The sequence below is a fragment of the Oculina patagonica genome, chromosome 13 (genome assembly GCF_052425735.1).
Source record: "Oculina patagonica isolate OP01 chromosome 13, crgOcupat, whole genome shotgun sequence".
Taxonomy (NCBI): Eukaryota; Metazoa; Cnidaria; class Anthozoa; order Scleractinia; family Oculinidae; genus Oculina; species Oculina patagonica.
Genome location: NC_135770.1, coordinates 1 through 23,745, shown reverse-complemented (window position 1 = coordinate 23,745; position 23,745 = coordinate 1). Strand labels below are relative to the sequence as shown.

General features: G+C 39.0%; 2 protein-coding genes and 1 long non-coding RNA gene across 14 annotated transcripts in view; 1 reads left to right on the top strand and 2 right to left on the bottom strand.

Moving 5' to 3' along the window:
• LOC144634372 (uncharacterized) overlaps positions 1–14,662 on the bottom strand; it is a 164,047-nt gene extending 149,385 nt beyond the window's left edge. For 4 of the 12 annotated variants that reach the window (XM_078493307.1, XM_078493310.1, XM_078493316.1 and 1 more), the window contains exons 1-4: positions 14,530–14,658; positions 7,671–7,926; positions 5,670–5,741; positions 3,493–3,564 (exon numbers count right to left, since the gene is read on the bottom strand). In XM_078493307.1, the coding sequence (XP_078349433.1) occupies positions 3,493–3,564; positions 5,670–5,741; positions 7,671–7,855 (329 nt within the window). In that variant the 5' untranslated portion in view covers positions 7,856–7,926; positions 14,530–14,658. Of the gene's footprint in view, positions 1–3,492; positions 3,565–5,669; positions 5,742–7,670; positions 8,014–14,529 lie in introns of all 12 variants that reach the window. The other 8 variants (XM_078493317.1, XM_078493311.1, XM_078493313.1 and 5 more) reach the window with 6 other exon arrangements.
• Positions 8,350–11,686, bottom strand: LOC144635417 (uncharacterized). Its single transcript, XR_013567360.1, has 3 exons — positions 11,457–11,686; positions 11,057–11,242; positions 8,350–9,467 (listed from the first exon to the last, which is right to left on the bottom strand). It is a non-coding gene; the product is annotated as an uncharacterized LOC144635417 (long non-coding RNA).
• Positions 14,663–20,616: 5,954 nt separating the features above from the next.
• LOC144635355 (uncharacterized) lies at positions 20,617–23,279 on the top strand. Its single transcript, XM_078494463.1, has 5 exons — positions 20,617–20,923; positions 21,013–21,078; positions 21,169–21,240; positions 21,702–21,877; positions 23,027–23,279. The coding sequence occupies exons 1-5, from the start codon at positions 20,682–20,684 to the stop codon at positions 23,245–23,247; spliced, it is 777 nt and encodes a 258-aa protein (XP_078350589.1). The 5' UTR covers positions 20,617–20,681; the 3' UTR covers positions 23,248–23,279.
• The last annotated feature ends 466 nt before the right edge of the window (positions 23,280–23,745 follow it).

The following is a 23,745-nucleotide window of genomic DNA, read 5'->3' as shown; positions in this document are numbered from 1 at the left end:
TTCGGCGTTATTAAGGACAACATATACAGGCCGACGAGTTCGCATGTTTCTGCTCCATCATATGAGCCCATCGTCACGTCGAATAAGTTGTTGGAGTTTCTCTTTTCCCATGGCGTGTTCTGGTGGTACAACAACGATTTCTTCGCATGCGTGATGATGTGACGGTCTTGCGGAGTGATGTGCGTAAACTTGGATGCATAGTCTAGTGCCTTTGTCAGAAGCTGCTCGGAAATGGATGGGTAAAAGTCACATACATCGAAAGTTATGAACGCGTGTTGAGATTTGCTGGGGATTGCTTTAAACCAGTCGATGACGTTTGAGGTACTTCTCCATTGATTTACTTTAGTTACTTTGATAATCTCTTTGTTTATGTTGTCTAAAATTTGCTTGCTGATAATGCCGATCTCTGATTTTGTGGGATTTATGAGTCTGCAGGTTGGGTTGTTTACGAAATCAGGCTTGTGGTCTTTTAACGTTATGAATGCGTCTCTACTCGCGGAAACTTCAATACGGTCGTCAAGTGTTAGGTCTTGGGCGATCTTTTTGTCGACCGAGGTAATCGAATCCGGGTTGCTTTTGTTAGTTTTCTTGTAAGCCTTTGTCACGTTTTTCTGTAGGAGGTTTGAATAATCTTGAGGTTCAGCCTTGTAGTGGTTGGTAGTTTTGTCGGCTTTGACATAGATTTTCTTATCTTGCCTAATTTCTTGTACGTCTTTGTCGAGTTTTGTTTGGAGGTTATTTGTTGTAGTGCTGTTGGTTTTAAACTCTACTCGTTGGATCATATTAAGCATGTTGTCTTCAAATTCATCGAGGGCGCTAACGTGTGGCGGTGGACGTTTTGATTTGAATCCGTAGGTTTCTTTATCGTTGCTGCTGGTGTCGTGGTTTTGCAAAAAGTAGAAGGCTTTCCATCTCATTCGATGTATCAAGGACTGTGTTTTCTCGATCAGGGTTTGTAGGTACTTGCTTTTATTTGCCAGCGGGATGTTCTTGGTCGAGTAACCGAAATCTTTAACTTGGTAATTCATTCTTGACAGCGCTCAACTTGTTGAAAGGAGCAGTAGAAACTTCTTGAACTTGAATAGAATAAATTTGTAGAGCGCTCAACTCTGAGAGGAGCAGTGATAATAATGGTCAAAAGTAGGAAGATTTCAATTCATCGTTTTATTGCGACAACGCTGTTTCGTGTGATCAAAGTATGACCACACTCATCAGGCAACATCAACGAATGACCGTTAAAATACATAAACTGGCAATAAAAGGCTAACTTAAGGTTGCTATGCGATATAAAAACAGTTGCTATGATATATAAAAACTATAGGGTTTGAAAACAGAAATTGCGTATACTAAAGATTGCGTTACTTAATCACAAAGTTCTTGAGAAGGAATCTGTTTCTGTGTGGGCACGAGCTTGCTAGTTCATTTCGCTTGTTAAGACTGCATAAATTCTTCTTACAAATGATTACAAATTTTTCAAAAAGACATAGATTACATTTGTTGTTAATGTTATTGTAGGGTCTACACTGCTTAATAATTCTCCACTTGATACTGAAAGGTTTGTTGGTGTCTTGGAGTGTCCAAACGTGTTTAGACAGTTCAGTCTCGTTTCTCTTGCTTTCGTGTCGAAAAGATGCTGTGTGGTTTCTGTAGCGGTCTTTGAAATTACTAGCGAGGCCTACGTATGATTCTGATGATATCAACAAACGACTAACCAGCATTTCATCTAACCAGAAAGTTTTCGACGAAGCCATTCCGCCGTACCAGAAAGCGCTTGACGAGAGCGGCTACAACCACAAGCTCACGTACAACCCTCAGCCGAAGCGCAACAGAAATCGCCAACGAAAAATCGTATGGTACAACCCCCCATGGGATGCTAACGTGAAAACTAACCTGGGAAGGAAGTTCCTAAACATCATTGACAGATGCTTCCCAAGCGGACACCCCCTACACAAGATCTTCAACAAACATACACTAAAGCTCAGCTACTCCTGCATGCCTAACATGAAAAGTATCATCTCGTCACACAACAAAGCAGTACTATCAGATTACCACCAGTCGCAAACAACACAAACATGCAACAAAGAATGCAACTGTAGAAAGAAAGATCAATGCCCACTCGACGGAAAATGCCTGTCACAAAATGTAGTTTATCAAGCCACAGTCACAACACAAACATCATCAGAATCATACGTAGGCCTCGCTAGTAATTTCAAAGACCGCTACAGAAACCACACAGCATCTTTTCGACACGAAAGCAAGAGAAACGAGACTGAACTGTCTAAGGGACGGACCATTAGAAAAGTGATGGGGGGGTGGGGAAAAAACAAAACAAAAATTCATGCAAGCCAAAATGGTAAGAAAAAAAAAATCGTGCAAAGGGGAAGGCAAAGAAAAAAAATTCGTGCAGAAGGAAAGGTTCTAATAAGCTCTGAAAATACCTGTCATCATTTAACACTTGATGAGATCAATTATTCGACGAAATATATGGTGGAGAACGCTGAAAATAGCATTTCCGAGCATAAGAAATTTCAACATTTTCTGGAGGAGCATGCCCCCAGACCCCCCTAGATAGATTCTGATCATAAAATTCGTTTAGCTCGTCTCTCTCCAGCCTGCGTAGATTGCTTACTAGTTAACTCATTTCTCAAACAGATGAATGGTACAGTGGTTGTAGTTTCTGTTGTCAATTCCTGTCAAATATGATTTCTGCAGTAATTAGTACTGAATTTCTATTACGTTTTGTTTTAGTTTTTGCATATGTTTATGTCTAAGTTTTCCCACAGACTTTACATAGAAATATGTGAAAAACACAAATCTGTTATACGAAGTGAGAAATTCATCCTGCTTTGGTGTGTTAAGAACCGAAAGAAGATGTACATAGAATCACAGTGTCCATTATGGATATAGGACACAGGGTGGTGTATGATTGAGATCGCACTTTAAAAGCTGATGTCAATTCAAAAACCTCTAATCCATTATAGACAATCAAAAAGACTTTTTCCTTATTAACTATTTTTTGTAGAAAGGGGTGAATCATGTTTATTTCCAACCTTCGATCAGGGCTTGGTCAGTCAATTTTGAGCTAGAAGGAAGGGGTGGGTCACATATTTTTCTTTTCCAATTGCACCGCCCCTTGACCCCCTCACCCCTCCCCCCCCCTCTCTGTACTTATTGACAGTCCCTAACGGATGATATCAATGAACAACAGCATTTTTAAAATATTTAAACTATTAAGCAAATAATCAGCAAAGCAACATTTGTGAAAAAACATTGTATAAAGTAGCAATACATGGCATTTGTCTGAAAAAAAAAAAACATTTGTCTAAAAAAAATTCGAGCAGAGGGTTTCACCCGAAAAAAAATTCCTGCACAAGAAATGGACAGAAAAAAAAAATTTGTGCAAGCCGAAAATTCCCCACCCCCCCTATCACTTTATATATATATATATATATATATATATATATGTTACGAACTAAAATCAATCAAACTTACACTGTTTGTTTCTTTTTAAGGTGTTCCAAATCCTCTTGAGTAATGCGTGTAATCTGGTTTTCTCGTAAATCACTGAGGAAAAAGGACGTGTGAAACATCAAAATACTTTTAAACAGTTATAACAATTATTCGCAGATAGCGAAAGTTTTTCTTTACTTAATCTACTTATTCGTCTCTAGTGGCGAGGTTTTGAACTACAATGTGAAGCTGACTAAAATCCAAACACGGCCAAAGTAAAGATCCTGACTACGGTAAACTTTGAAGACCCAGTAATCCAGTTAGAAGACGATAAGAAAACAACATTAATTACTTTGTTCTGTTTTTTTAGCTTTGCTTGTTTTTAAATGCTGAACATACTCAAAAATTGCTGTAATATTGTAATATTGAATGTCTTTTGGTTAGCGGGTCAGTGAAATGAAAACTAGATACTACAGCTGTTTCCGATCACACGCGCCCTCCAACGACATTTTTCTTGTTTGAAAAATGAGTTTTGATGGACGTCAATCATCCGTTTCCATCGCCAAACACATCGACGAGACGACGCAAACGCAAAGCCTTATAGCATGTGACTTTTGTTTACAGTGATGAACGAGTTATGAGCAGTTATGACTTCGAAAGACTGAACGGACCGAATGTAGCGAAATAAACTTACTGGTCGGTTTGCGGCCGGCTCAAATATTTTCCGAAAGACGGCTTGGAATGTAGAAGACGAAAGCTTGGTTAATTTACCGAATATTTGCGGCCGGGAGTTTTGAACACTGATCGTACTCAGTTCAATTCCGAGCCATCCTCATTTCAGTGTCATTTGAGTTTGGTCGATTTAGTCTTCAAAATACCCAGACATAACTTTTAGAAAGTCGGCAGAAAAAACCGTTTCGTCTTCACAGTTTCAGGCCGTGTCAAATTCGGTCAATAAATTTGTGTCGAGTCCGTTTTGTCTTCATTCCAGGCCGTGATTCGGTAAATATATTTTCGTTGAGTCAGTTCAGTCTTCAAAATTCCCAGCCGTAATTCGGTAGATATGCACTTACCTTGAGTCCGTTTCACCTTCCTGGCCGTCATTGGAAGAATATATTTTACAAGTTAAGCTGGCTGTAATTCCCGGCCGCAAAAATTATAGAAATTAACCAAGCTTTCGTCTTCGACATTCCAAGCCGTCTTTCGGAAAATATTTGAGCCGGCCGTAAACCGGCCACGGTAAGTTTATTTCGCTACGTTCGGTCCGTTCAGTCTTTCGAAGTCATAACTGCTCAAAACTCGTTCATAACTGTAAACAAAAGTTACGTGTAAGGCTTTGCGTCGTCTCATCGAAAGACGGCTTGGAATGTCGAAGACGAAAGCTTGGTTAATTTCTATAATTTTTGCGGCCGGGAATTACAGCCAGCTTAACTTGTAAAATATATTCTTCCAATGACGGCCAGGAAGGTGAAACGGACTCAAGGTAAGTGCATATCTACCGAATTACGGCTGGGAATTTTGAAGACTGAACTGACTCAATGAAAATATATTTACCGAATCACGGCCTGGAATGAAGACAAAACGGACTCGACACAAATTTATTGACCGAATTTGACACGGCCTGAAACTGTGAAGACGAAACGGTTTTTTCTGCCGACTTTCTAAAAGTTATGTCTGGGTATTTTGAAGACTAAATCGACCAAACTCAAATGACACTGAAATGAGGATGGCTCGGAATTGAACTGAGTACGATCAGTGTTCAAAACTCCCGGCCGCAAATATTCGGTAAATTAACCAAGCTTTCGTCTTCTACATTCCAAGCCGTCTTTCGGAAAATATTTGAGCCGGCCGCAAACCGACCAGTAAGTTTATTTCGCTACGTTCGGTCCGTTCAGTCTTTCGAAGTCATAACTGCTCAAAACTCGTTCATAACTGTAAACAAAAGTTACGTGTAAGGCTTTGCGTCGTCTCATCGATGTGTTTGGCGATGGACCAGCGAATTGAAACTGGCGCGAAGAAGCGATCATTGTCGTGGAAACGGATGATTGACGTCCATCAAAACTCATTTTTCAAACAGGAGAAAAATGTCGTTGGAGGGCGCGTGTGATCGGAAACAGCTGTAAATTGAGACAGCTAATGCACCATTTATCAAACTAAAATTGCATTTATCCTAAAACATTTCAACATAAATGTTACGAACTAAAATCAATCAAACTTACATTACTTTTACTTTTTCAAGGTCTTTCCAATTCTCTTGAGTAATGCGTGAAATCTTGTTTTTAAAAAACCCACTGAGGAAAAAGGACGTGTGTAACATCAAAATACTTAACAGTTATAACAATTAGTGTATTCACAGAAGGCGAAGTGGACATTGGTGATTATCATTCGATGTATTTTTCTTTACTTAATCTACTTATTCGTTTCTAGTTGCGAGGCTTGGAACCACAATGAAGGCTGACTAAAACCCAAACACGGCAAAGTAAAGATCCTGACTACGGTAAACTTGCTGGGTTTTTTCTGGTTTTTACGAACTTTGCTGATTTTTGCTGGTTTTGCTGTAATCGTCGATTACACGAAAGGAAAACTGAACATTTTAAAGCACTTTCAAAGAACTGTCACGCAGATCACATCACATCAACGGGTCACAACATCAAATGGGATCACTTTGCCGACGATCAGATATACATTGTAAAATAAAGGAGACATTGTTGATTCGTGATTTAAAACCAGCCTTAAATGAAAAAGTTGGCAGTGAGAAACTTTTTCTTTACTAGCCATAATGTGTTTGTTTTTCTTCTGCGGATTTTTAAGTCTGTTTGTTATTAATTAACAACATTGTCATTATTTTTTAGATAAGGTACCAGTCTTTTATTTCACGTTTAAATCTTATTGTAATCTTTTCAACGGTCACTTCTGAAGTGTATGTTGTAACATACGAAACGTTAGTTCTATCAAAGTTTTTTCCGACATGCGTTGTCTTGTCATGTTTGTCACCGCAGTGTGTTTTTTATTTTTATTGCTGGTTCTAAAATGCTATACATACTCCAAATTGATGTTATTAGTTTTACTCTATTGGGTTAAATGCATCCTAGTCCCAAGCTCTTTCGTTTTAAGGAAGTCTGGGCTCGATCGTGAGCGGTGACGTCGCCGGTCACCGGAACAAAAAAGAACGCCGGCAAACAACTTAGAACCATTTTCCATAGAGGGGAAAGTAACACGGTTTCCTCGTTGCAGAACATTTCAACAAAGAACCCCATACTATTTCTGATGGCAAGATTCGCAGAATCAGGCTTTGCTCCGGTAACAACATCCACCGACACCGACAAGAAATGTGGATGATCTTCCAAACGGGCACTGTGCGACCACGCGGGATGAACATTAACTTTTCGTTTATTTAGACTGCACGGGGGCTTCTTTGTTACTTGCGCTGGGCTTTGAACGTTAATTTTTGAATATTAGTTCTGTCGCGTTCTTTATGGTAACGTTTTTTGCCATTGATGAAGGGTTAAGCCCGAAACGTTTGGTTCCATCTTTTTAAGATGGACCTAAGCGTTTCGTTTAAAAACGATGTTTTTTTACATTTCATTGATTTCATTCATTCTCTAGGATTTCTCAAAGTCGTTTTCTTCTTGTATTGTAGGCAAGTCTTATCGTCGATTTTGTTCACTTACCTCATCAAGAGCTTAAGCTGTTAGCAGAAATATTTTCGAACTCCCGAAAACAGGCAACTACGAGCTCAAATAGCCGTAAAACTTACCATTACAAAGCCGACGTCATGCTTTGTTTGCTCTACAGTTCGCCGGTTCCGAAAATTCTGAAAACTCGAGTTTGAAGTTTGGAAGACGCTGTTCGCTTCGTCTTTGTTTTTCAAAATTTTCGTCCGAGTAGATTTCATTTTTTTTTTCTTTTAAAGTCATTTGATAAATAATCACAGCGCGCGCACTATCTGAGAGAAATAATAGAGGTATAGTGTAGGTAAGTTCGAGCAAGCTTTTTTACTTTTGGACAAATTCATATGCAAGAACCATTGATCCAGGAACCGTATACATGTGTCTACTTTTTTCCTTTGCGCTAGGCGCTCGCTATGTCGCGCTTTGCGCGACCCGCAAAATAAACCGCCCGTTCTGCAAGCTATATACATGAGGAAATCAGTAATACCTCCCCCGCAGAGTTATATTCAATGTCTGGAAAAGCTGTTAATACCAAAGTGTTTTACTCACACTGCATTTATTCCTCTCGGTAACTTGGGTATCTTGTACAATTGCATTTCACTGCAAGACAGCCCTCGCAACGGTGGCTTTATTTTGCGCCAGTAGAAACATCCGTCGGGGAGGCTCTCTCCGTTTACAAAAGCGATTGTCAGCCCAAGCAACACTAAAATGTACACGAACTGACGGCCGCCCATTTGTTTTCTTTCTCTTTTCACATCTCTGTGTTGTTTATAAGACTTCGATCTTTGATGTGACGTAACAGACGCTAATGACAAGTTAATTGGGTATTAATATACGTCATAACAAGATGTAATTAATGTACGTCGCGTCAGGTTGTAATTAAATTCGACTTCTGTTGGATTTAAAACAGAAAATAAATTGATTAACAATTGTGTGTACCTTAAATCCGCCCGCTTTACGCGATTGACCTTCACAATTCGCTTGGCATGTGTCAAAATCATATTTATACCTAATCGTACCTTTCTGGTACGCTTCAGTGGCATATCAGGCGTGTTTGGTCGAGCCATGGTTCATATTCATATCGTATTTTGGCGAGACGCAGTCGAGCCAAAATACCCATGGCGAGACCAAACGAGCCTGATATGCAGCCGAAGCTTACCAAAAAGGTACGATAAGATATTTACCGTACCCAAATTCAGTCAAAAATCCGGTTATATTTATCGCTCTGTTGAACAGTGCGGCGCGTAACCAGAACTGGATATATGATTTCCTGTAATCTGATTGGCTCACTCACTGACCAAAACATTGTTCTGACCGCGAAAGGACTAAGCTCTAGTGGGTTGGTAAGCAAATATGGCGTCGGCCCTCGAGCTTCATGAAAGAATATAATAGCAATAGAATCCCGATTTAACCCACGTTGTATTGAACCTCGGTAAAACTCAAACCAGTGGTTGGTTTCCTTGGATTTACGTTACGTATTTAAACGCTTCAATTTAACGCACGCTTACTCGAATCAATTTTCGTTTCCTCTTGAGTTCGGTAAATCAAGATTCCACCGCCGCACTGCGCTGAACTTATCAATAGTACAAAGGATTTTTTGCACGAGATCTCGTTCTCAAGTTTGCCACATACAAAGATAATTCAGCCTTAAAAATGAGGCTGTTTCAAGTGAAGTCTGATGCAAGTGAATATATTTTTTCATCAGGCTTTTATGACAGTTGAAGTATTGACCAGTATTGTAGTACACTTTCGTTTTCATTTCCGATCATTTTAAATCTTCCTCCTGTTTAATGTGTACTAGCGGGAATTAAATCAAACTCGACTCTTAGTGCATACAATCTAGATCGTTTAGGTCTTTTCTGTGTCATATGCAATGTTCTAATTATCACTAAAAACATCTAGTCTTTATTGAAAATGTTCCAGGTACATTATGTACAAAAGTTCTAATACTTCAGTTGTTCAGGATTATCCTGATTACAATTGTATATTGAGAAAAGTTCACACTTAGGTGATAAATGTAAATATTAGTATCATTTGGTTTCAAAAATGTTCTGCCACTACAGTTTTCAATCCTGGCACAAAATCCAGTATCCAGTATTATTTGGATTTTGACAGTCCTATATCAGGGTATCTTTCTTTGATGCTGCCTCAGGAACTTCAATCACTTTTCTGTTTATACTCAAAATTTTGCAGTGTTTGTATTTTGTGTGAAAGCAGGGTTGAAACAAGCATTTAGGGTAACTTGAAAATAGCATTCAACACCACTCATTCAAAAGTTATTTTATTATGTTCCTTGATCATATCATAACTTCCTTTTTTCCTCTTTTAAAGCTTTCTTGCCAAGACCTGGAAAAAATGGTATAATTTTAGCAAATGCAATGAGAGCAGCTCAACTCATATAATTATTTATTTCCTTTTACATATATTAGCTATCACTGAGAGGTGAAAATGGTTCTGTCAGCATTTGCATACTGCCAAGTCTGTGGATTGCAGCTAGTGCAAGACTCCCAAACAATATTCTACCACATATTTCTCCCACATATGATCTCCACAACCACTAAGATTTCAGGATATGAGGTCAAAGCCGGAATTGAAAAGATGATAGCCTCATTTGTTGAATCAAGCTTTCACTATATTTCAGTGCTAAATACCATGTGACCCCCCCCCCCAATATTTTTTGGACAGCAAGAGATAATAAAATTTGTGAACAATTTTTATTGACATTTATACCATGGGTATATATATATATATACAAGGTAAAAAAGATTTAGTCAGCAGTCCAGTTTCTCCCCATACCCTAATCATGTCCACCTTAATTGTGAAGTGGCAAGTTTCACTTTTTATCTTTTTTCATCCATAATAAAAAAATCTGTTCTTTTCAGCAATGATTCAAAAGATAAATTAAGGATCATATGGTTGATAGCTAAGCAGTTAAATTAGGGGAGATCAGCTTTGGATATAAGGTTATTATAATTACCATAGATGCTCTCAAATTTGAAATTCTTAATTTTTAGTGCAAGAAATGCTAACATGAATTTAAAATTTAGTCAGTCACCCTAAACTTGACAAGCAAGATATACCCATGAGCAATTACCGGTACGTAAATACTACAAAAATACCAGAAATGAAAATAAATATTATATGAGTCTTACAAGTCAATGAGTCATGAGTGCATGATTCAAAATAAAGTCTGCGTCCAAGCCTAGTGGCCCATACAGCCAGAGCTTATTCCGGTTTCTGTAGCATTTAGCGACTAGGAGTATTCTACACCCTATGGATGGGATGCTAGTCCATCACAAGGATACCCCTGACAGTAAATTCACCAGTAACCATTTATATATCTGGGTGGGAGAGGCATGTTTCTTGCCCAAGAACAAAATGTAGTTCCCTGGCCTGGCCCCGAACCTGGACTGCTTAATCTAGAATCCAGCATGCTAGCCATTAATGGGCCACTGCACCTCCCACAAATAATAAATTATATAAGAGAAGTTAATTTGAAAAAGCCAGTGCAACCATAACTAACAAATAAAACCAAACCACATGCAAATGATTTGGAGTGCTTCTAAGGTAATTTGTACTCAGGCAAAAATTATTGTGGTTCAATATGTTATAACTAACTTTGTGTGAAAATCACTTTTTTACTGATTTGACTCATTGACTCAGACTCATCTGACTCATAAAACAGGGGTAAAAACAGGGGACAGGGGACAATTCCTGACCGCAATGTCCAGACCCATGCAGCACAGACAAAATAACTTGCAAACTGGTTGAACAAAAAAAACACAGCAATAACAAGAGTTTCTTAATTTGTATGCAGAGTTGTTTTATTTTCTGCTGTGACAAAGACAATTAACTTTTTGCATTGTTTTCAGCCAGGTATAAGCTTACTATTGTTTTTACCCATGGGTCTGATACATGTACAAATAAAAACCTACCTTATTTTCATCGACCAGTAAAAGATGAAATTGATGCTTTTGACCATAGTTAGTTAGTCAAAAAACTCCAAAATTTCGTTTCAAACCGCTGTCTTAAAGCAGTTCTGGACCACCATTCACTTTGATAAGGTTTTCTTACAAAACCGGCATCTTTTCTTCACGAAAGCGATGTGCTTTTCCAACAGACTGCAAAAGAACATTAAACGAACATGGCATAAGCAGTCCAGTCGATGTATCACTTTACAAATAACGCACATGGCGCGACACAAAGTTGTATCTTCAAAACCACAGCACTATGTGAATAAGTCTTGCACTACAACGAAAATAGTACGAAATCAAAGCAAATTGTATACAGATTCTTAAAATAATTTTTCCAAAGATGGACAAAATTGCTACGCACCTTTTATCTTTAGATGTTTGATCCTTGGTCAAGCAGCCTCATGCTATCGAATGCTCCAAAAATCAATATTTTTTCCCTTAGAACTCAAAGAACACGTGAAAAGACGCCATTTTCTCACACTCGTCTGTTACCTTGTTGTTCAAAGGCTAAGTTCCCAAAGTACTGTGGGACATGGGCACTTCAGCGCGTATACAGGACCTAAAAACTCTACCACTATACTGTCCCATGAAGCGGGCGCCATTTTGAAAAAAATATGACGTCATCAGATATCCAGTTCTGGTTACGCGCTGCACTGTTGAAGCCATGCTTGCAAGGTACGAACTGCAAATTGTGTTGACTTGGTCTTCAACACTTTTAACAAGTTCCCCTTCTGCCTTTTTTCCACTCGTTTGTTTAGAGTTTCATTTTCTAAATTTTCAAAATCAAAATTAAACGAAAAGTTTGGAAATGCCGACTCCATTTTGTCTCAGTACTCGTCGGCACACAGCGCGCAATTGGCGAGCGCGCTCAAGTTTAGTTTTGGCGGGAAAGTTTTTCTCTATTTACGACCGCTAAACACCGCTAAATTTAAATTACGAATTTCTGTTTTACTGGTAAAACCTCTTTTTAATTCATCGTACAGTAACACTACTTTATTTCAAAGTGACCGTGACATGGTGGCATATCAGGTCAGTGACTTGATATCGTAGGATATTGCTTAATAAAATTGTTTACAGCCTAGCAGTATCGGCTAAATGAAATTGTTTTTGCGCGTGCTGTTTTTGCGGCTTAATGTCATTGTTGACGTTGCTGTGACGCAATTAATTGCTTTCTAATGTCTCTCGCATGAGATGGAGGCTAATGTCCTCTCACATGAGATCGAGGCTATATGTGCCAGTCAGTCCAAAATAGCAACAAACCGTGAAATCGAATGGCCTAGATGGTTCTCTATCACGTTCCCTTTTGTAATAATTGTTGTTTTTCCTACCACAATTTCTTGCCCTGTTTCTTGTTGTAAGCTCTATTATCATACTGTTTTGCCATGACTTAATTGAACTATAGTGTTACATGATTTATCAAAAGAGGACCATAGAATACACAGCTGCATTCACCAGTATAACTTCTCTCTGCTTGTATCTGACCACTATTAAATAGTCAACTGCCTCAGTGGCCTAAAATATAAAAATGGTTTAAACAGATCTAAAAATATAAAAGGATACTCTAAATTTTCGATCGCCTTCTGCGGTCTTCTTCAGAGAATGATGGATTTTGCAAGGTTCGCAGAATTCTAATAAGTTGCCTCAATTCTAATAAGTTGCCTCAATGGCCGCCGAGCTAAATAAATGGGTTGGATATTGTTTATTTGACCACCTACAACAGACATGGTATGGTTTATTGACTGCCCAGCTAAATAACTGGGTTGAATATTGTTTATTTGACCACCTACTATAGACATGGTCGTAAGGCCCGAAGGCCAACCAGCCATGAAATTGGTATTTGCGTGTTTTGTTGCCTGACCACCTACTATAGTCATGATCAGGGGCACCCAACGGAATATTTCGTTAAAATATCTGTTCGGAAGACGATTTGAGATCTAGAATTTTCGGAACATTCATTGTAAATTTTTTTGCTTGCCTGCCTTTCCTAGGATTTTCGAATATCTAAAAAATGGTATAATTGTTCATTTTTAACGGATTTTTTACTCTAAAAAGGTCACCTAGAATTTTCGGGAGCCTTTCTCTGGCTGGAATTTTCGAAAAGGTAAGTTTTGATCCCTATAACTTTCGGATCACTAGACTTTCAGCTAGGAAATCCGAACAGATAAAACATTTTTAGGGGATAAAAATATGCCTATATCTACCGTTTAAATACTAAAATACGTTCAACGGTGCTATCTTTAAGTGGTTTTGAACTATATTCTCGATGGCTGCCCGTGATGATCAGAAACTTGTACTTTTGAAGTTCATGGTTCATCAAGTCGAAACAGTCTGCATTCATCTTGCCAATGCTCGGTGGTTGAACGGAATACATTGTTCAGTAGAGTCTGATCATAAATCTGATCGCAGAGAGAAGTTGAATCTCCTGAAAAATGCAGCTGAGTTGACACTAGTCCAGTCCCTGAACTCTCTCTTCCGCGCGCCTTTTATAGGGGCTGAACCCAGGCGCGCGAAGAGAGAGTCCAGGATAACTTGCATGCGCATGCGCCATTTTTCCCCCTAAAATTGGGGGAAAAACCATATTTGGCAGCCCTTTTGAAAACGCGCGCGCACAAAAAGCAGGATCACTGGAATAACTTTAAAAAGCCTAGCTTTGCAGTCAGTGTCTACTAAAAGCTAACGGCCAAAACAAAAATCGCCATCCGTCAACTATTCCTAGTATTTTGTAGCTGTTTATTGAATTGGTTGTTGATGCAATTGAGCACAGTTTTTTTTTCTTGAATTTATTCGCGCGCTCGGTCGCGTAGTTGAATTCGTCATTTGCGCGAGCATTTTTAACCTAGCGCGCGCGTCCCAAGCAAGTGATACCACACTCCTCGCTTCTGATTGATTCGTTCTGAGCATGCGCATGCAAGTTATCCTGGACTTTCTCTTCGCGCCCCTAGGTTCAACCCCTGAAAAGGGCGCGTGGAAGAGGGAGTTCAGGGACTGGACTAAGTTGACACACCACTAGTGGCTACAGTAGCTGGGACCAACTGCATGGTGTGTTTCCAAGAAAACACGCCACTACACAGCTTTTAGACTTGCCCCAAGTCGCTCGTTTTTTCTTTGTATCTATAGTTACTTAAATAAAATCGCTTTGAAATCAAGCGCGAAAGACCACTTGAGTTAAATCGCGCGCAAGAGATCGCGCGGGATTCATTTCTGTGAACGCGCGCGCAAAGGAAAACAAATGACACTTGCCGAGGAATGGCTCGGAACGTTCCGCCACGATCCTCCGCCATTTTGTCTGTATCCAGCGGTCTCCTGCGAATCTAACGAGCGACTTGCAGCAAGTCTGCACAGCTTTGTGAGATTCAGTTGTGATATTCTCGTAAGTAGCTTTAGTCACTTATTTGCGAGTGATAGTTCGAATAAATCAACACAACTTCACTTACCTTGAGAAAAACTGCGATAAATTTCCGAAGCGAACGAAGCAACAAATTTAAAGCGCGCCTTCTTTAGGGATTACAAGGGTTACACTCAATTATCGAGTCGTTCGTTGTCCTATTTATACTTTCGGCATTAATTACATTTGACTACGTTGCAATGACACAATTAATTGCTTAATAAAATTGTTTACAACCTAGCGGTATTGGCTTAATTCAATCTCTTTTTTCCTTTTTTTTTCACCGGAGACGACAGCTGGGTTGAGGATTTTAATTTATCAGCAAAACATGATTGGCAACGTTTTTTCTTCCGCAACTCTATCTCAAGATCGTGTTACTTGTGTTTTCTTCTAAGGAAAGTAGTTCATGACCTATTTATAACGGCCAATTTATTGTGATGTGCAAACTACAATTATCAGTCCATATAGAAAATGAACGACATTGCTCAAACCGTCGAAAACCTTACAAAGGTTACATTCAATTATCGAAACGTTCGTTATCCTTTTTATACTTTCGGCGTTAATTATATTGACTACGTTGTTATGACACAATTAATTGTTTAAAGGAGAAGTTCACTCCAGAATGGCCATTTATTTTCTTTACGCCAATAAAAAGTTTATACAAAGATATGTTATTCGCCAAAATTTCAGCCTCCAACGTTCGCTATAATCCTACGAAATCTTTCCCAAAACTCGACAACTGAACGCCGCCATCTTGGAGCTCGTAATGTATGCGTGACGTCAAAGAGCTCAGCCTGAAGTTTGCGGGAAAATATAAATCAGTACTCGAAACTCCTTGTTTCTTCGTAGTGGCATTTGTTTGTCAAAATTCCTGTTTGTGTAGCTCTATTTTGCTCAAACAGAGCTCCAAAAAATACAAAAAACAAGGAGTTTCGACTATTAAAATTTTCCCGCCAAACTTCAGGATGAGCTCTTTGACGTCACGCATACGTTACCAGCTCCAAGATGGCGGCGTTCAGTTGTCGAGTTTTGGGAAAGATTTCGTAGGGTTATAGCGAACGTTGGAGGCTGAAATTTTTGTGAATAACATATCTTTGTGTAAACTTTTTATTGGCATAAAGAAAATAAATGGCCATTCTGGAGTGAACTTCTCCTTTAACAAATCGCACCAACAACCTGGAAACCAAGCGCGATTTCTTTTTTCATAATAATTTTCTGAGTCTGCCAAAGTAAATGTGATGTTACACGGGACGATTTTTAACGATGATTTTAAACAGCGTTTTTCAATCCATTTTACACGAGGCAACTTTTAGCGCAACATTGCGCGCGGAATCAGCTACGTCAGAAAATTGCGTTAAAAGTCGACGGTGAAGGTGTTACACGAACCAACTCCAACAACATTCGGGCAACATTGTTGCCGGTATTTGAATTTTAAAAATAGAAATAGTCTTATCACATTAAACAGCTTTATAAACCTTTTTGACAAACTTCTGCAAAAGATGATAAACTATGACGATAAATCTTGGTATAAGCGAGCAACTTTCTCACTCAGAATGTTCACCATAAACATTAAGAACGGACAAAAATTTACTCTAGAAGTGATTCAAGTAAACCTGCAAATGCATATCGACACAGATCAGGATCAATTTTTCGTTAGAAGTCTGTATATCCAATCCTTTCGTCATTTCGAAACCGGAATATGTTGCAACCTCTTTCCCAGGCTCTCTCTCTCCCCCGCCCACCAGATGTTGAGCTTTCGGCGCGAAAGTTGCCGTTAGATCATGTTTCATGTAATATCATGTTTCGGTGGTGAGTGTTCACGCTAAGATGCAAGCGACGGTATGTATGGACACCTCCTTAATACGGACATTCAGCTATACCTCGAGAAAGGCGATGAGAAGGTCGGAGACGGTGCCAAGTCAAAGGCCCGCCGAGTCTTTACCGCTTGATAAAAATAGTCCTTTACGAAATATAGTCCAGCAAAGGAGAACGCTTGAGCTAATTATTTTACCCAGAGGAGGTCCCTTTCCACGAGTTATCTGTCTCATATAAATCAATACTTTTATATATTTTTATCTCTCTCTCTGTATATGCCTCATCAAGCACTTAGATGCCAGGGAAAACTTGAGTTTTGGGGGTGCCCGAAAAAAATTTTAAACATCATACCAATACTTGAAACTTTCCACACTACTTCTAATTGCATTGTTCTTCATCATCCAATGTGTGGTTTTCATTTTTCCGTTCTTTCCATTAATTTATCGCTCTTTACTTTTGCAAATGGCGGGAAATCACCCACTTTACTCGAAAAAGTCAAATAAATCCCTGGAAACTTATTTTTTCGGCAAAAGTTTACCTTTGTTGATTCACCCGACTCCCCTAGCATTACCTTAGCTTTCCCCCGTTTAAGCATTTCCGATTTTTTGACTTTTGAAAATTTTCCGGTGTACTTGCATGCTTAGTACTAGATTCAAAGCTCAAGAAAGCGCATTCATCATTTTTTTTCCAAACAGAATAATTTAAAAAAATATATCTCCGACACATTTAGAGGTAATGGACTACAAAAATTCACACACATTAGGCATGCAATATAGCAAGGTTTTTGCAAAGTTTCGCTCTATTTTAGGAAATTTTGTTTTCCTTACGCTACTTTGACTTACAAAAAGTTATTTTTTTTCGCGGCGGGAAATCAAACACGTTTTCAAATCTTGATAAAAGTTGTCATTTTCGATAAATATAATTGGAAATTTGTAGCAGGGTGTAAAACTGCATGTAATTTAGGGAAATAGGTTCATTTTGGCGTTAAATTGCATATTTTGGGCGATTTTCAAGTTCAAAGACTAAAAGCGGCGGGCAATCAACCAAAATGCGCATTTTTTCCCCATTGACATAAATCAGGCCAGAACTCAAACAAATTTCGCTATTTTCTTCCAAAAATTTACTATTTGATTGCGATGTTAATACAAATCACCTGTATAGATCGACGATTTTAATAGTTTTAACGTGCAGAAAAAAATGGCCTTTTTCTGTAGCAAATAAAATAGATATAATATGTTGCTTAGTTTCTGGCCAGTTAAATTTATTATCATCATAACTATTCTTTTTTTGATGGAGACTTTCCAAGATTTGTTGCAAAGACAGTTAACTTGCCTTCCTACCAATAGCCCTTGCAAGGATATTGGTTGTTTGCTTTTGGGAAGTATCGTGGGGATTTTGTTTGCGTAGTTTCAAAAACTAAGAAACATTTGAGTGTTAACGGAAACCTTTAAATAATGGTCCAGATTCTTTTTAAATTACCACCTAGAATACTTAAACTGTCGACGAGTGTCTTTGGTCATAGGCGGCAAGGGTCAAAATGAATTACAACTTAAAATATCCCGGCGAAATTCCGAGTTGTAGTGAGCGAAGTGAATTTCACATCAACATAGGCACGCAATGCGTGCAAGTGTCTTAAGGACTCATTTTAAAGAATGAGACCTGTTCTCTTATTACCGACATTATTAGTAATATTATTGGATGTATCAAACCAAATGCGTTAAAATGAAGTGTGAAAGTTCAGCATAACTTCTTTCAGTTTGTTTTTTTTTTTTTATTCTTGTTTCATAATAAATTTTCCGAGTTTAGTGGCTTATAGCCACTTTAATTCGAATACAACAACATCTACAGCATACATGACGCAGTACAAGAACATTTTCTCATTGCCCGACTTAGGCTTGAAAATGCACAACGGCCAGGTCCCATGGAAACTGCCACAGTATTCTACTTCCGACAAGCAGAGCTGAGCAATGATGGCAGCTACACAATGTAATGTCCAAAACACAAGCGATCCTTTGATGGCCCGGGGCGGATTTGCATAGATGCTGAAACGCATGCCAATGTCACCACGTACATCGAATATGTGCGCAACGTCTGTGCCAATGGCAAGGCCTTTGACCAAAGCAACATCGGCAAGTGAATAACCGCCTTTTGGTTCAAGGCCAAGCAGATTAAATTTTCGAGCACCGATGTTATTATTATGTTATGTTATTATGTTATATTATATTATTATTATGTTAGGAAAATAGCATTCTCGGCAACTTTTGATATGTACATCGTCGAAAAGAGGGCTATCCACGAACACATGGCTCATGAAGAGGCGACATTGGTCAGATCACCAAGAAGTCTTCCAAAGGTCACCAGCTACTGAAGAAGACCCTTGGTTTGGATAGGTCAGTATTAACAAGATCGAAACCTAGCACCAAGTCAGCAAATTCAACAAAGTCAAACAATGAAGAACATGAGGAAAGCACTAACTAAGAAGGACTTGCCAGTAGTCAAATAGAAGCCATCAAGATGCTGTTTTCCCACCAAAAAATTTCTCGAGACTCACTCACGTTTGACATAGTTAGGAAAACCAGTGCCGAACATATGGATTTACGGGAATTTTTGGACGACACTTTGATGATCAAAAAGATCTACGACAAAGTGGTCTACTTGAGACGAAAAGAAAAGTAGAACATGGTACTTCCAACAAATGAACCTGAGCCGTCATAAAACAGAACAGAGGCGTGGTCGAACGTTATATCAGATACGTCAGCATCTGTGTCTGTCAGCTGTTCCGGTCCAAGAACAAAAGCCAAATGGAACCAGACTGATGAAAGAAAAGTTGAAGAATTATTTGCAGAGTATTCTGTTCGTCCAGGCAAAGCGGACTTAACGGCTTTGTTCCAGTCATAGTCCAGCCTCAAAGTAATTGTCGAGCGAAACGACGGCGACTTTGAGCGTTGTTATAACAAAGCACAATACATGTTCAAGAAGAGAGGCCAGAAATAGATTTATTCCAGGTCAAACGTAGCAAGTCAAGGATGGACTCTGAACTCCCGAAGATGAAGCATTTCTTTATTTATTTTTATTGTGATAATTTTTCAAGATAAATCTTGCATTTAAACCAGTGTACGGTAATTTTCAAATCAATTATTATTACAGTGTACGGTCGAGGAATAGCCAAATATAGAACACAATCGAAAAGGACTAAATACAGTCGATGGAAAGTTAAAACAGTTTTAAAAAGTGTGCCTTTATTCCATAAACTATAAGTTTTTTAACAGTGTACGGTCATTTATACATCAATTAACATGTACAGTGTACGGTCGCATAAAAAAATTAAAAATTGCAGTCAGGATGAATGTTGAGTTACTAAAAATGTAAAATTATTCTGCCCTAATTTGTTTTATTTTATGGTACTATCGTGCAAAAGTATTCCTATTTCAAATAAAGTAGTTTTTTGTTACATTGTGGAGACTAATTCCTCCGTTCTGTCTTATATTACTCTGTTCCCGGCAACAGTATATTGGGTTGATTACACATCAAGAACCACTGAAATAATTTGTTTTGAAAAAAGTTGTGATTCCTCGATTGTGGCCATCGTGATCAATTTTCATTAGTGATGTTTGTAGAGGGCCTTCCTAAACCTTCATCTTAAAATTAAAAAGGAAAAAAAAACTTAACCAGTTAGAGAACAGAACGATCTATAACTGATTATCAAAGATATCATCGATGACGTTCACAAATTTAATATTTTGTACTTTATTTCCAATCCGCAGTGACTAGTAGGAAAAAGCCGGCAAAAAGTTTAGAGAAGAAAAAAAAATGAAAAAGACGTGGAAAAAATCCAAATAATTGTTTGTCTAATATAATAATGTATTATCCGTATTCCTAAAGAGAGAATAAAGAATTACCGTTAGAAATGAAAAATCCTCAGCCAATAATCCTCATCAACAATTTCACCGCCACCCAAGTGGCGGGAAATCAACCGGTGGCGGCACATCAGCCACTGGGCGGGACATCAACCACAATACGTGGCGGTGCATCAACCACCGGCGGGGAATCAGCCACACTTGCGGCGGGGCATCAGCCAAAGGGCGGGAAATCAGCCATATGGCTGATGCGCCGCCCCAAATTGCGGCGGGGTATCAACGGGCGTATGGCTCTCCCTCTCTCTCCCTCTCTCTCCCTCTCTCTCTCTCTCTCTTTCCTGAGAGAGAGAGAGTATTCATGATCTCTGCATGCTGTGATTCAAGTTGAATCGGCCTAAAACGCCCGCAAAGTGTAGGGCGCTTACTTTTATATATATATAAAAAATAGTGCGCGCAAGTTTGAAGCGCGCGCATTGACCGTGCAATTTGACGTCAGAATACCAGTTCAAAATACGGCATCGTTTCTACAATGGCTCAAACGTTTTTTCTATCAATTCTCGCATTGGCTGTCTTCCTATGTCCGCTATGCCCAACACAGAGTATTGAAAGTTCTTCTTTGCAACATGACGCTAGCCAAATACCAACAATTGAAAATTCAGAAAGCTATCCACCAGGCTGCAAATTGTATCAAAATAGAAAACTACTCCAATGTCGTAACACTGGACTTCAAGTAATCCCTGAGTTAAACGAGGACTGGAATGTAAAAACAGTGTAAGTTAGATACCGTACTTGACTGCTTTTGTGAAGTGATGATATTTCGTGAAAATCAGTAAAAACTTTGCATTTATATTTCCCGCTAGCGATCTTTCTTCAAACAACATCTCAACTCTCCAATTCGGAAATGGCTACAAAAACGTTAAATCTATGTAAGTATGTGTGCTTTTTGTTTATATTTTCGCTGATTTTTGCCTAAGTTTGTTGGGGTTTTTAGTTTACAATCTGATATATTTTTGCAGCAATTTAGAGCGAAACAACATTACGACTGTCGCAGAAGAATTAATTCTGGAACTTCAACACATCCATTTTCTGTAAGTGTCAGTAATCAGTGCATAAACAGTTTTTAACTCATTTATGATGGAAAGAAATCTGAACACAGAGTGCTCGTAATCTCGAGGGGGGGGGGGGGTGGCACTTGCATATGAAAGTGACGGGGATGCTCGTCGTCTCACTTGGGGTTGGAAATTTCGGATTTTTGGTCTCGCTTAGGGTGTTCCGGGCAAAACGGCAATATTTTTAGCCATAATGGTCTCGTTTAGGGTTACAAACGAAGAAAAATTCAAATATAAATTCTATTTTTAGTTTTTTTGGTATCTTTAAGGGGTCAAAAAAGCTTGAGCCACGCCCAGATTGGTCTCTTTTAGGGGTTCTTTTCAAAATTTCCGACGAGCATTCCCGTCCGTTTAATATAGGAGTCCCCCCGGGCTCGTAATCAGAATGATATCACAAGTTGGGAGCATTCTAGAGTTTAATTACCGTTGTTCCTTTTAAGGTCTATCGAAGGAAACCCATTTCACTGTGACTGTAAACTTAAATGGCTTCGCGAGCGGCTTCTTGGCTCAAACAATCAGTTTCCGCACGTGAGACATATTCAGGATTTGAAATGCATCACGCCGGCACGTTTCCAAGGAAGGAACCTCGTAACTATCTCAGAGGAACTATTATGTGGTGAGAGCAGTGCAATAGCTATTGTTTTCGTTATTTTGCCCCACCCCCCATCCCCCACTCCAATCTCCCCCTCCCCGCCCCCCAAAAACACAATACTTTACCGTGTAGATGTTAAAACTAATCACTAACCTTGCCTAGTTCCTGTGCGGCTTTTTCCCCAGGCCTTCACGGTATTACTGACGTCACTACTCGTTTCGGTCCCGAAACGAGTTGACCGCGACGAAAATAGAGGCCTAGGAACTAGGCAACCACTAACCCAAAGCCTGACACCAAAGCTGGCCAAGTTTTTGTACAGCTTTCCCCAGGCCCGCGCGGTCAATTCATTTTGGTGACGTTATTTTTTGAGGCTTAGGAACTTGGCAAAGCTGGCCATAATTGATCTGCCCAAATCGTGACGCAACGAGACTTTTTCTGTTCCACTGATTGGTTAAAGTAGGTCACGTGGTACACATCCCCGAAGAAGTTATTAAGCCCTAGCTCAGAATGACAGTCTTCGAAGATAATAGACATGTGGAAATTAACAGTCTTGTCCAAAAACTGTTGTCAAACTTTTCTTTGCAATTGGCTTAAAATTTCAACCTTGTGATAGCTTTTAGAAGTGTATTTCTCTTGCGAATCTGGTTAGTTCTCTTCGCGTCATCACTATTTGCATGCGGGTTGGTCTTGAGGCGAAACAGCTCTTGATACCTTAAAATTATATTGGAGTTTTCGGTTGTGCTCCTTTTAAGTGTCTACTGAAGAAGTCTCAAGACTATCGAAGTTCAAAAAATAACGTCTCAAGACTACTGAAGTCTCAAGACTATTGGTTGGTCTTGAGGTGAAACAGCTCTTGATTTTTGGATTAAAAAATATCTTAAAATTATATTGGAGTTTTCGGTTGTCCTCCTTTAAAGAGTATACTGAAGAAGTCTCAAGACTATTGCCCTCCCTTTCTAGCTTTGAATCAAGTCAACTTTATTTAGGCAGGGTGGCCCAATCAGCACTTGGCTGGTATCAACAGTGGCCCTGGGCTGACCGTAATGACTGCTCACTCAACAAAAACGAAAGCTTGTAGTCTTAGGAAGCCAATATTCTAGTAATACTTTGTTTGGTTAGTAGATCCGGTTCACCAAGTCACCATTGACGTTTGTTTTTTACCTTTTTAACCAGGCACTAAACCAGAGGATAGATTTCTACGATCAACGACTCAAGTCGTACCTACAGTTGAAGACGAAAAACTGGTCAACTCTACCGTAGAAGCTGAACTGCTCGAGGCACGAGAAAAAGCGAAAAAGCGAAGAGAAAAGGGACGAATTGTCGAAATTATTGGAGTAACTTTCGCTTTTGCTGCTACAATAGGTATCATGTCTGTTGCTTTCATTGTCATGTGATGTCAAGTTTCGTTTAATTTTCTCTCGGGACATCACCCAGCATGCAATAGTTTGTAAGCAAATGCGAACAAACCGGTACAAATTGACTTGGTCAGATGATAAGTTTTGTAATAAAGATCTTTCGTAAACGGATCTTCAGCCTCCATTGTATTTTTTTTTATCAATAACGTATTATTATTTTTTTTAATTTGTTTCGCTATATTTAACAATTAGACTACGAGCCCAAGTTTTCTATGAGCAAATAGTCAACGAGGCGCAGCCGAGTTGACTATCGCTCATAGAAAACGAGGGCGAGTAGTCTAATTGTTTTAGTAGAAACTCTAAAGGATTGCAGTCCAAAACCTACAATATTGTGCACGTTGAAGACAAAAATCAAGAAAATTTACCGCTTAAAGAGCTACGCGAGCGCGCGACTGTTTTCTATCGGCGAATAGAAATCAGTGGGAGAACCAATCAGATTCGCGGATTTCCATTAGAAAACAGCTGAGTTTCTACTAA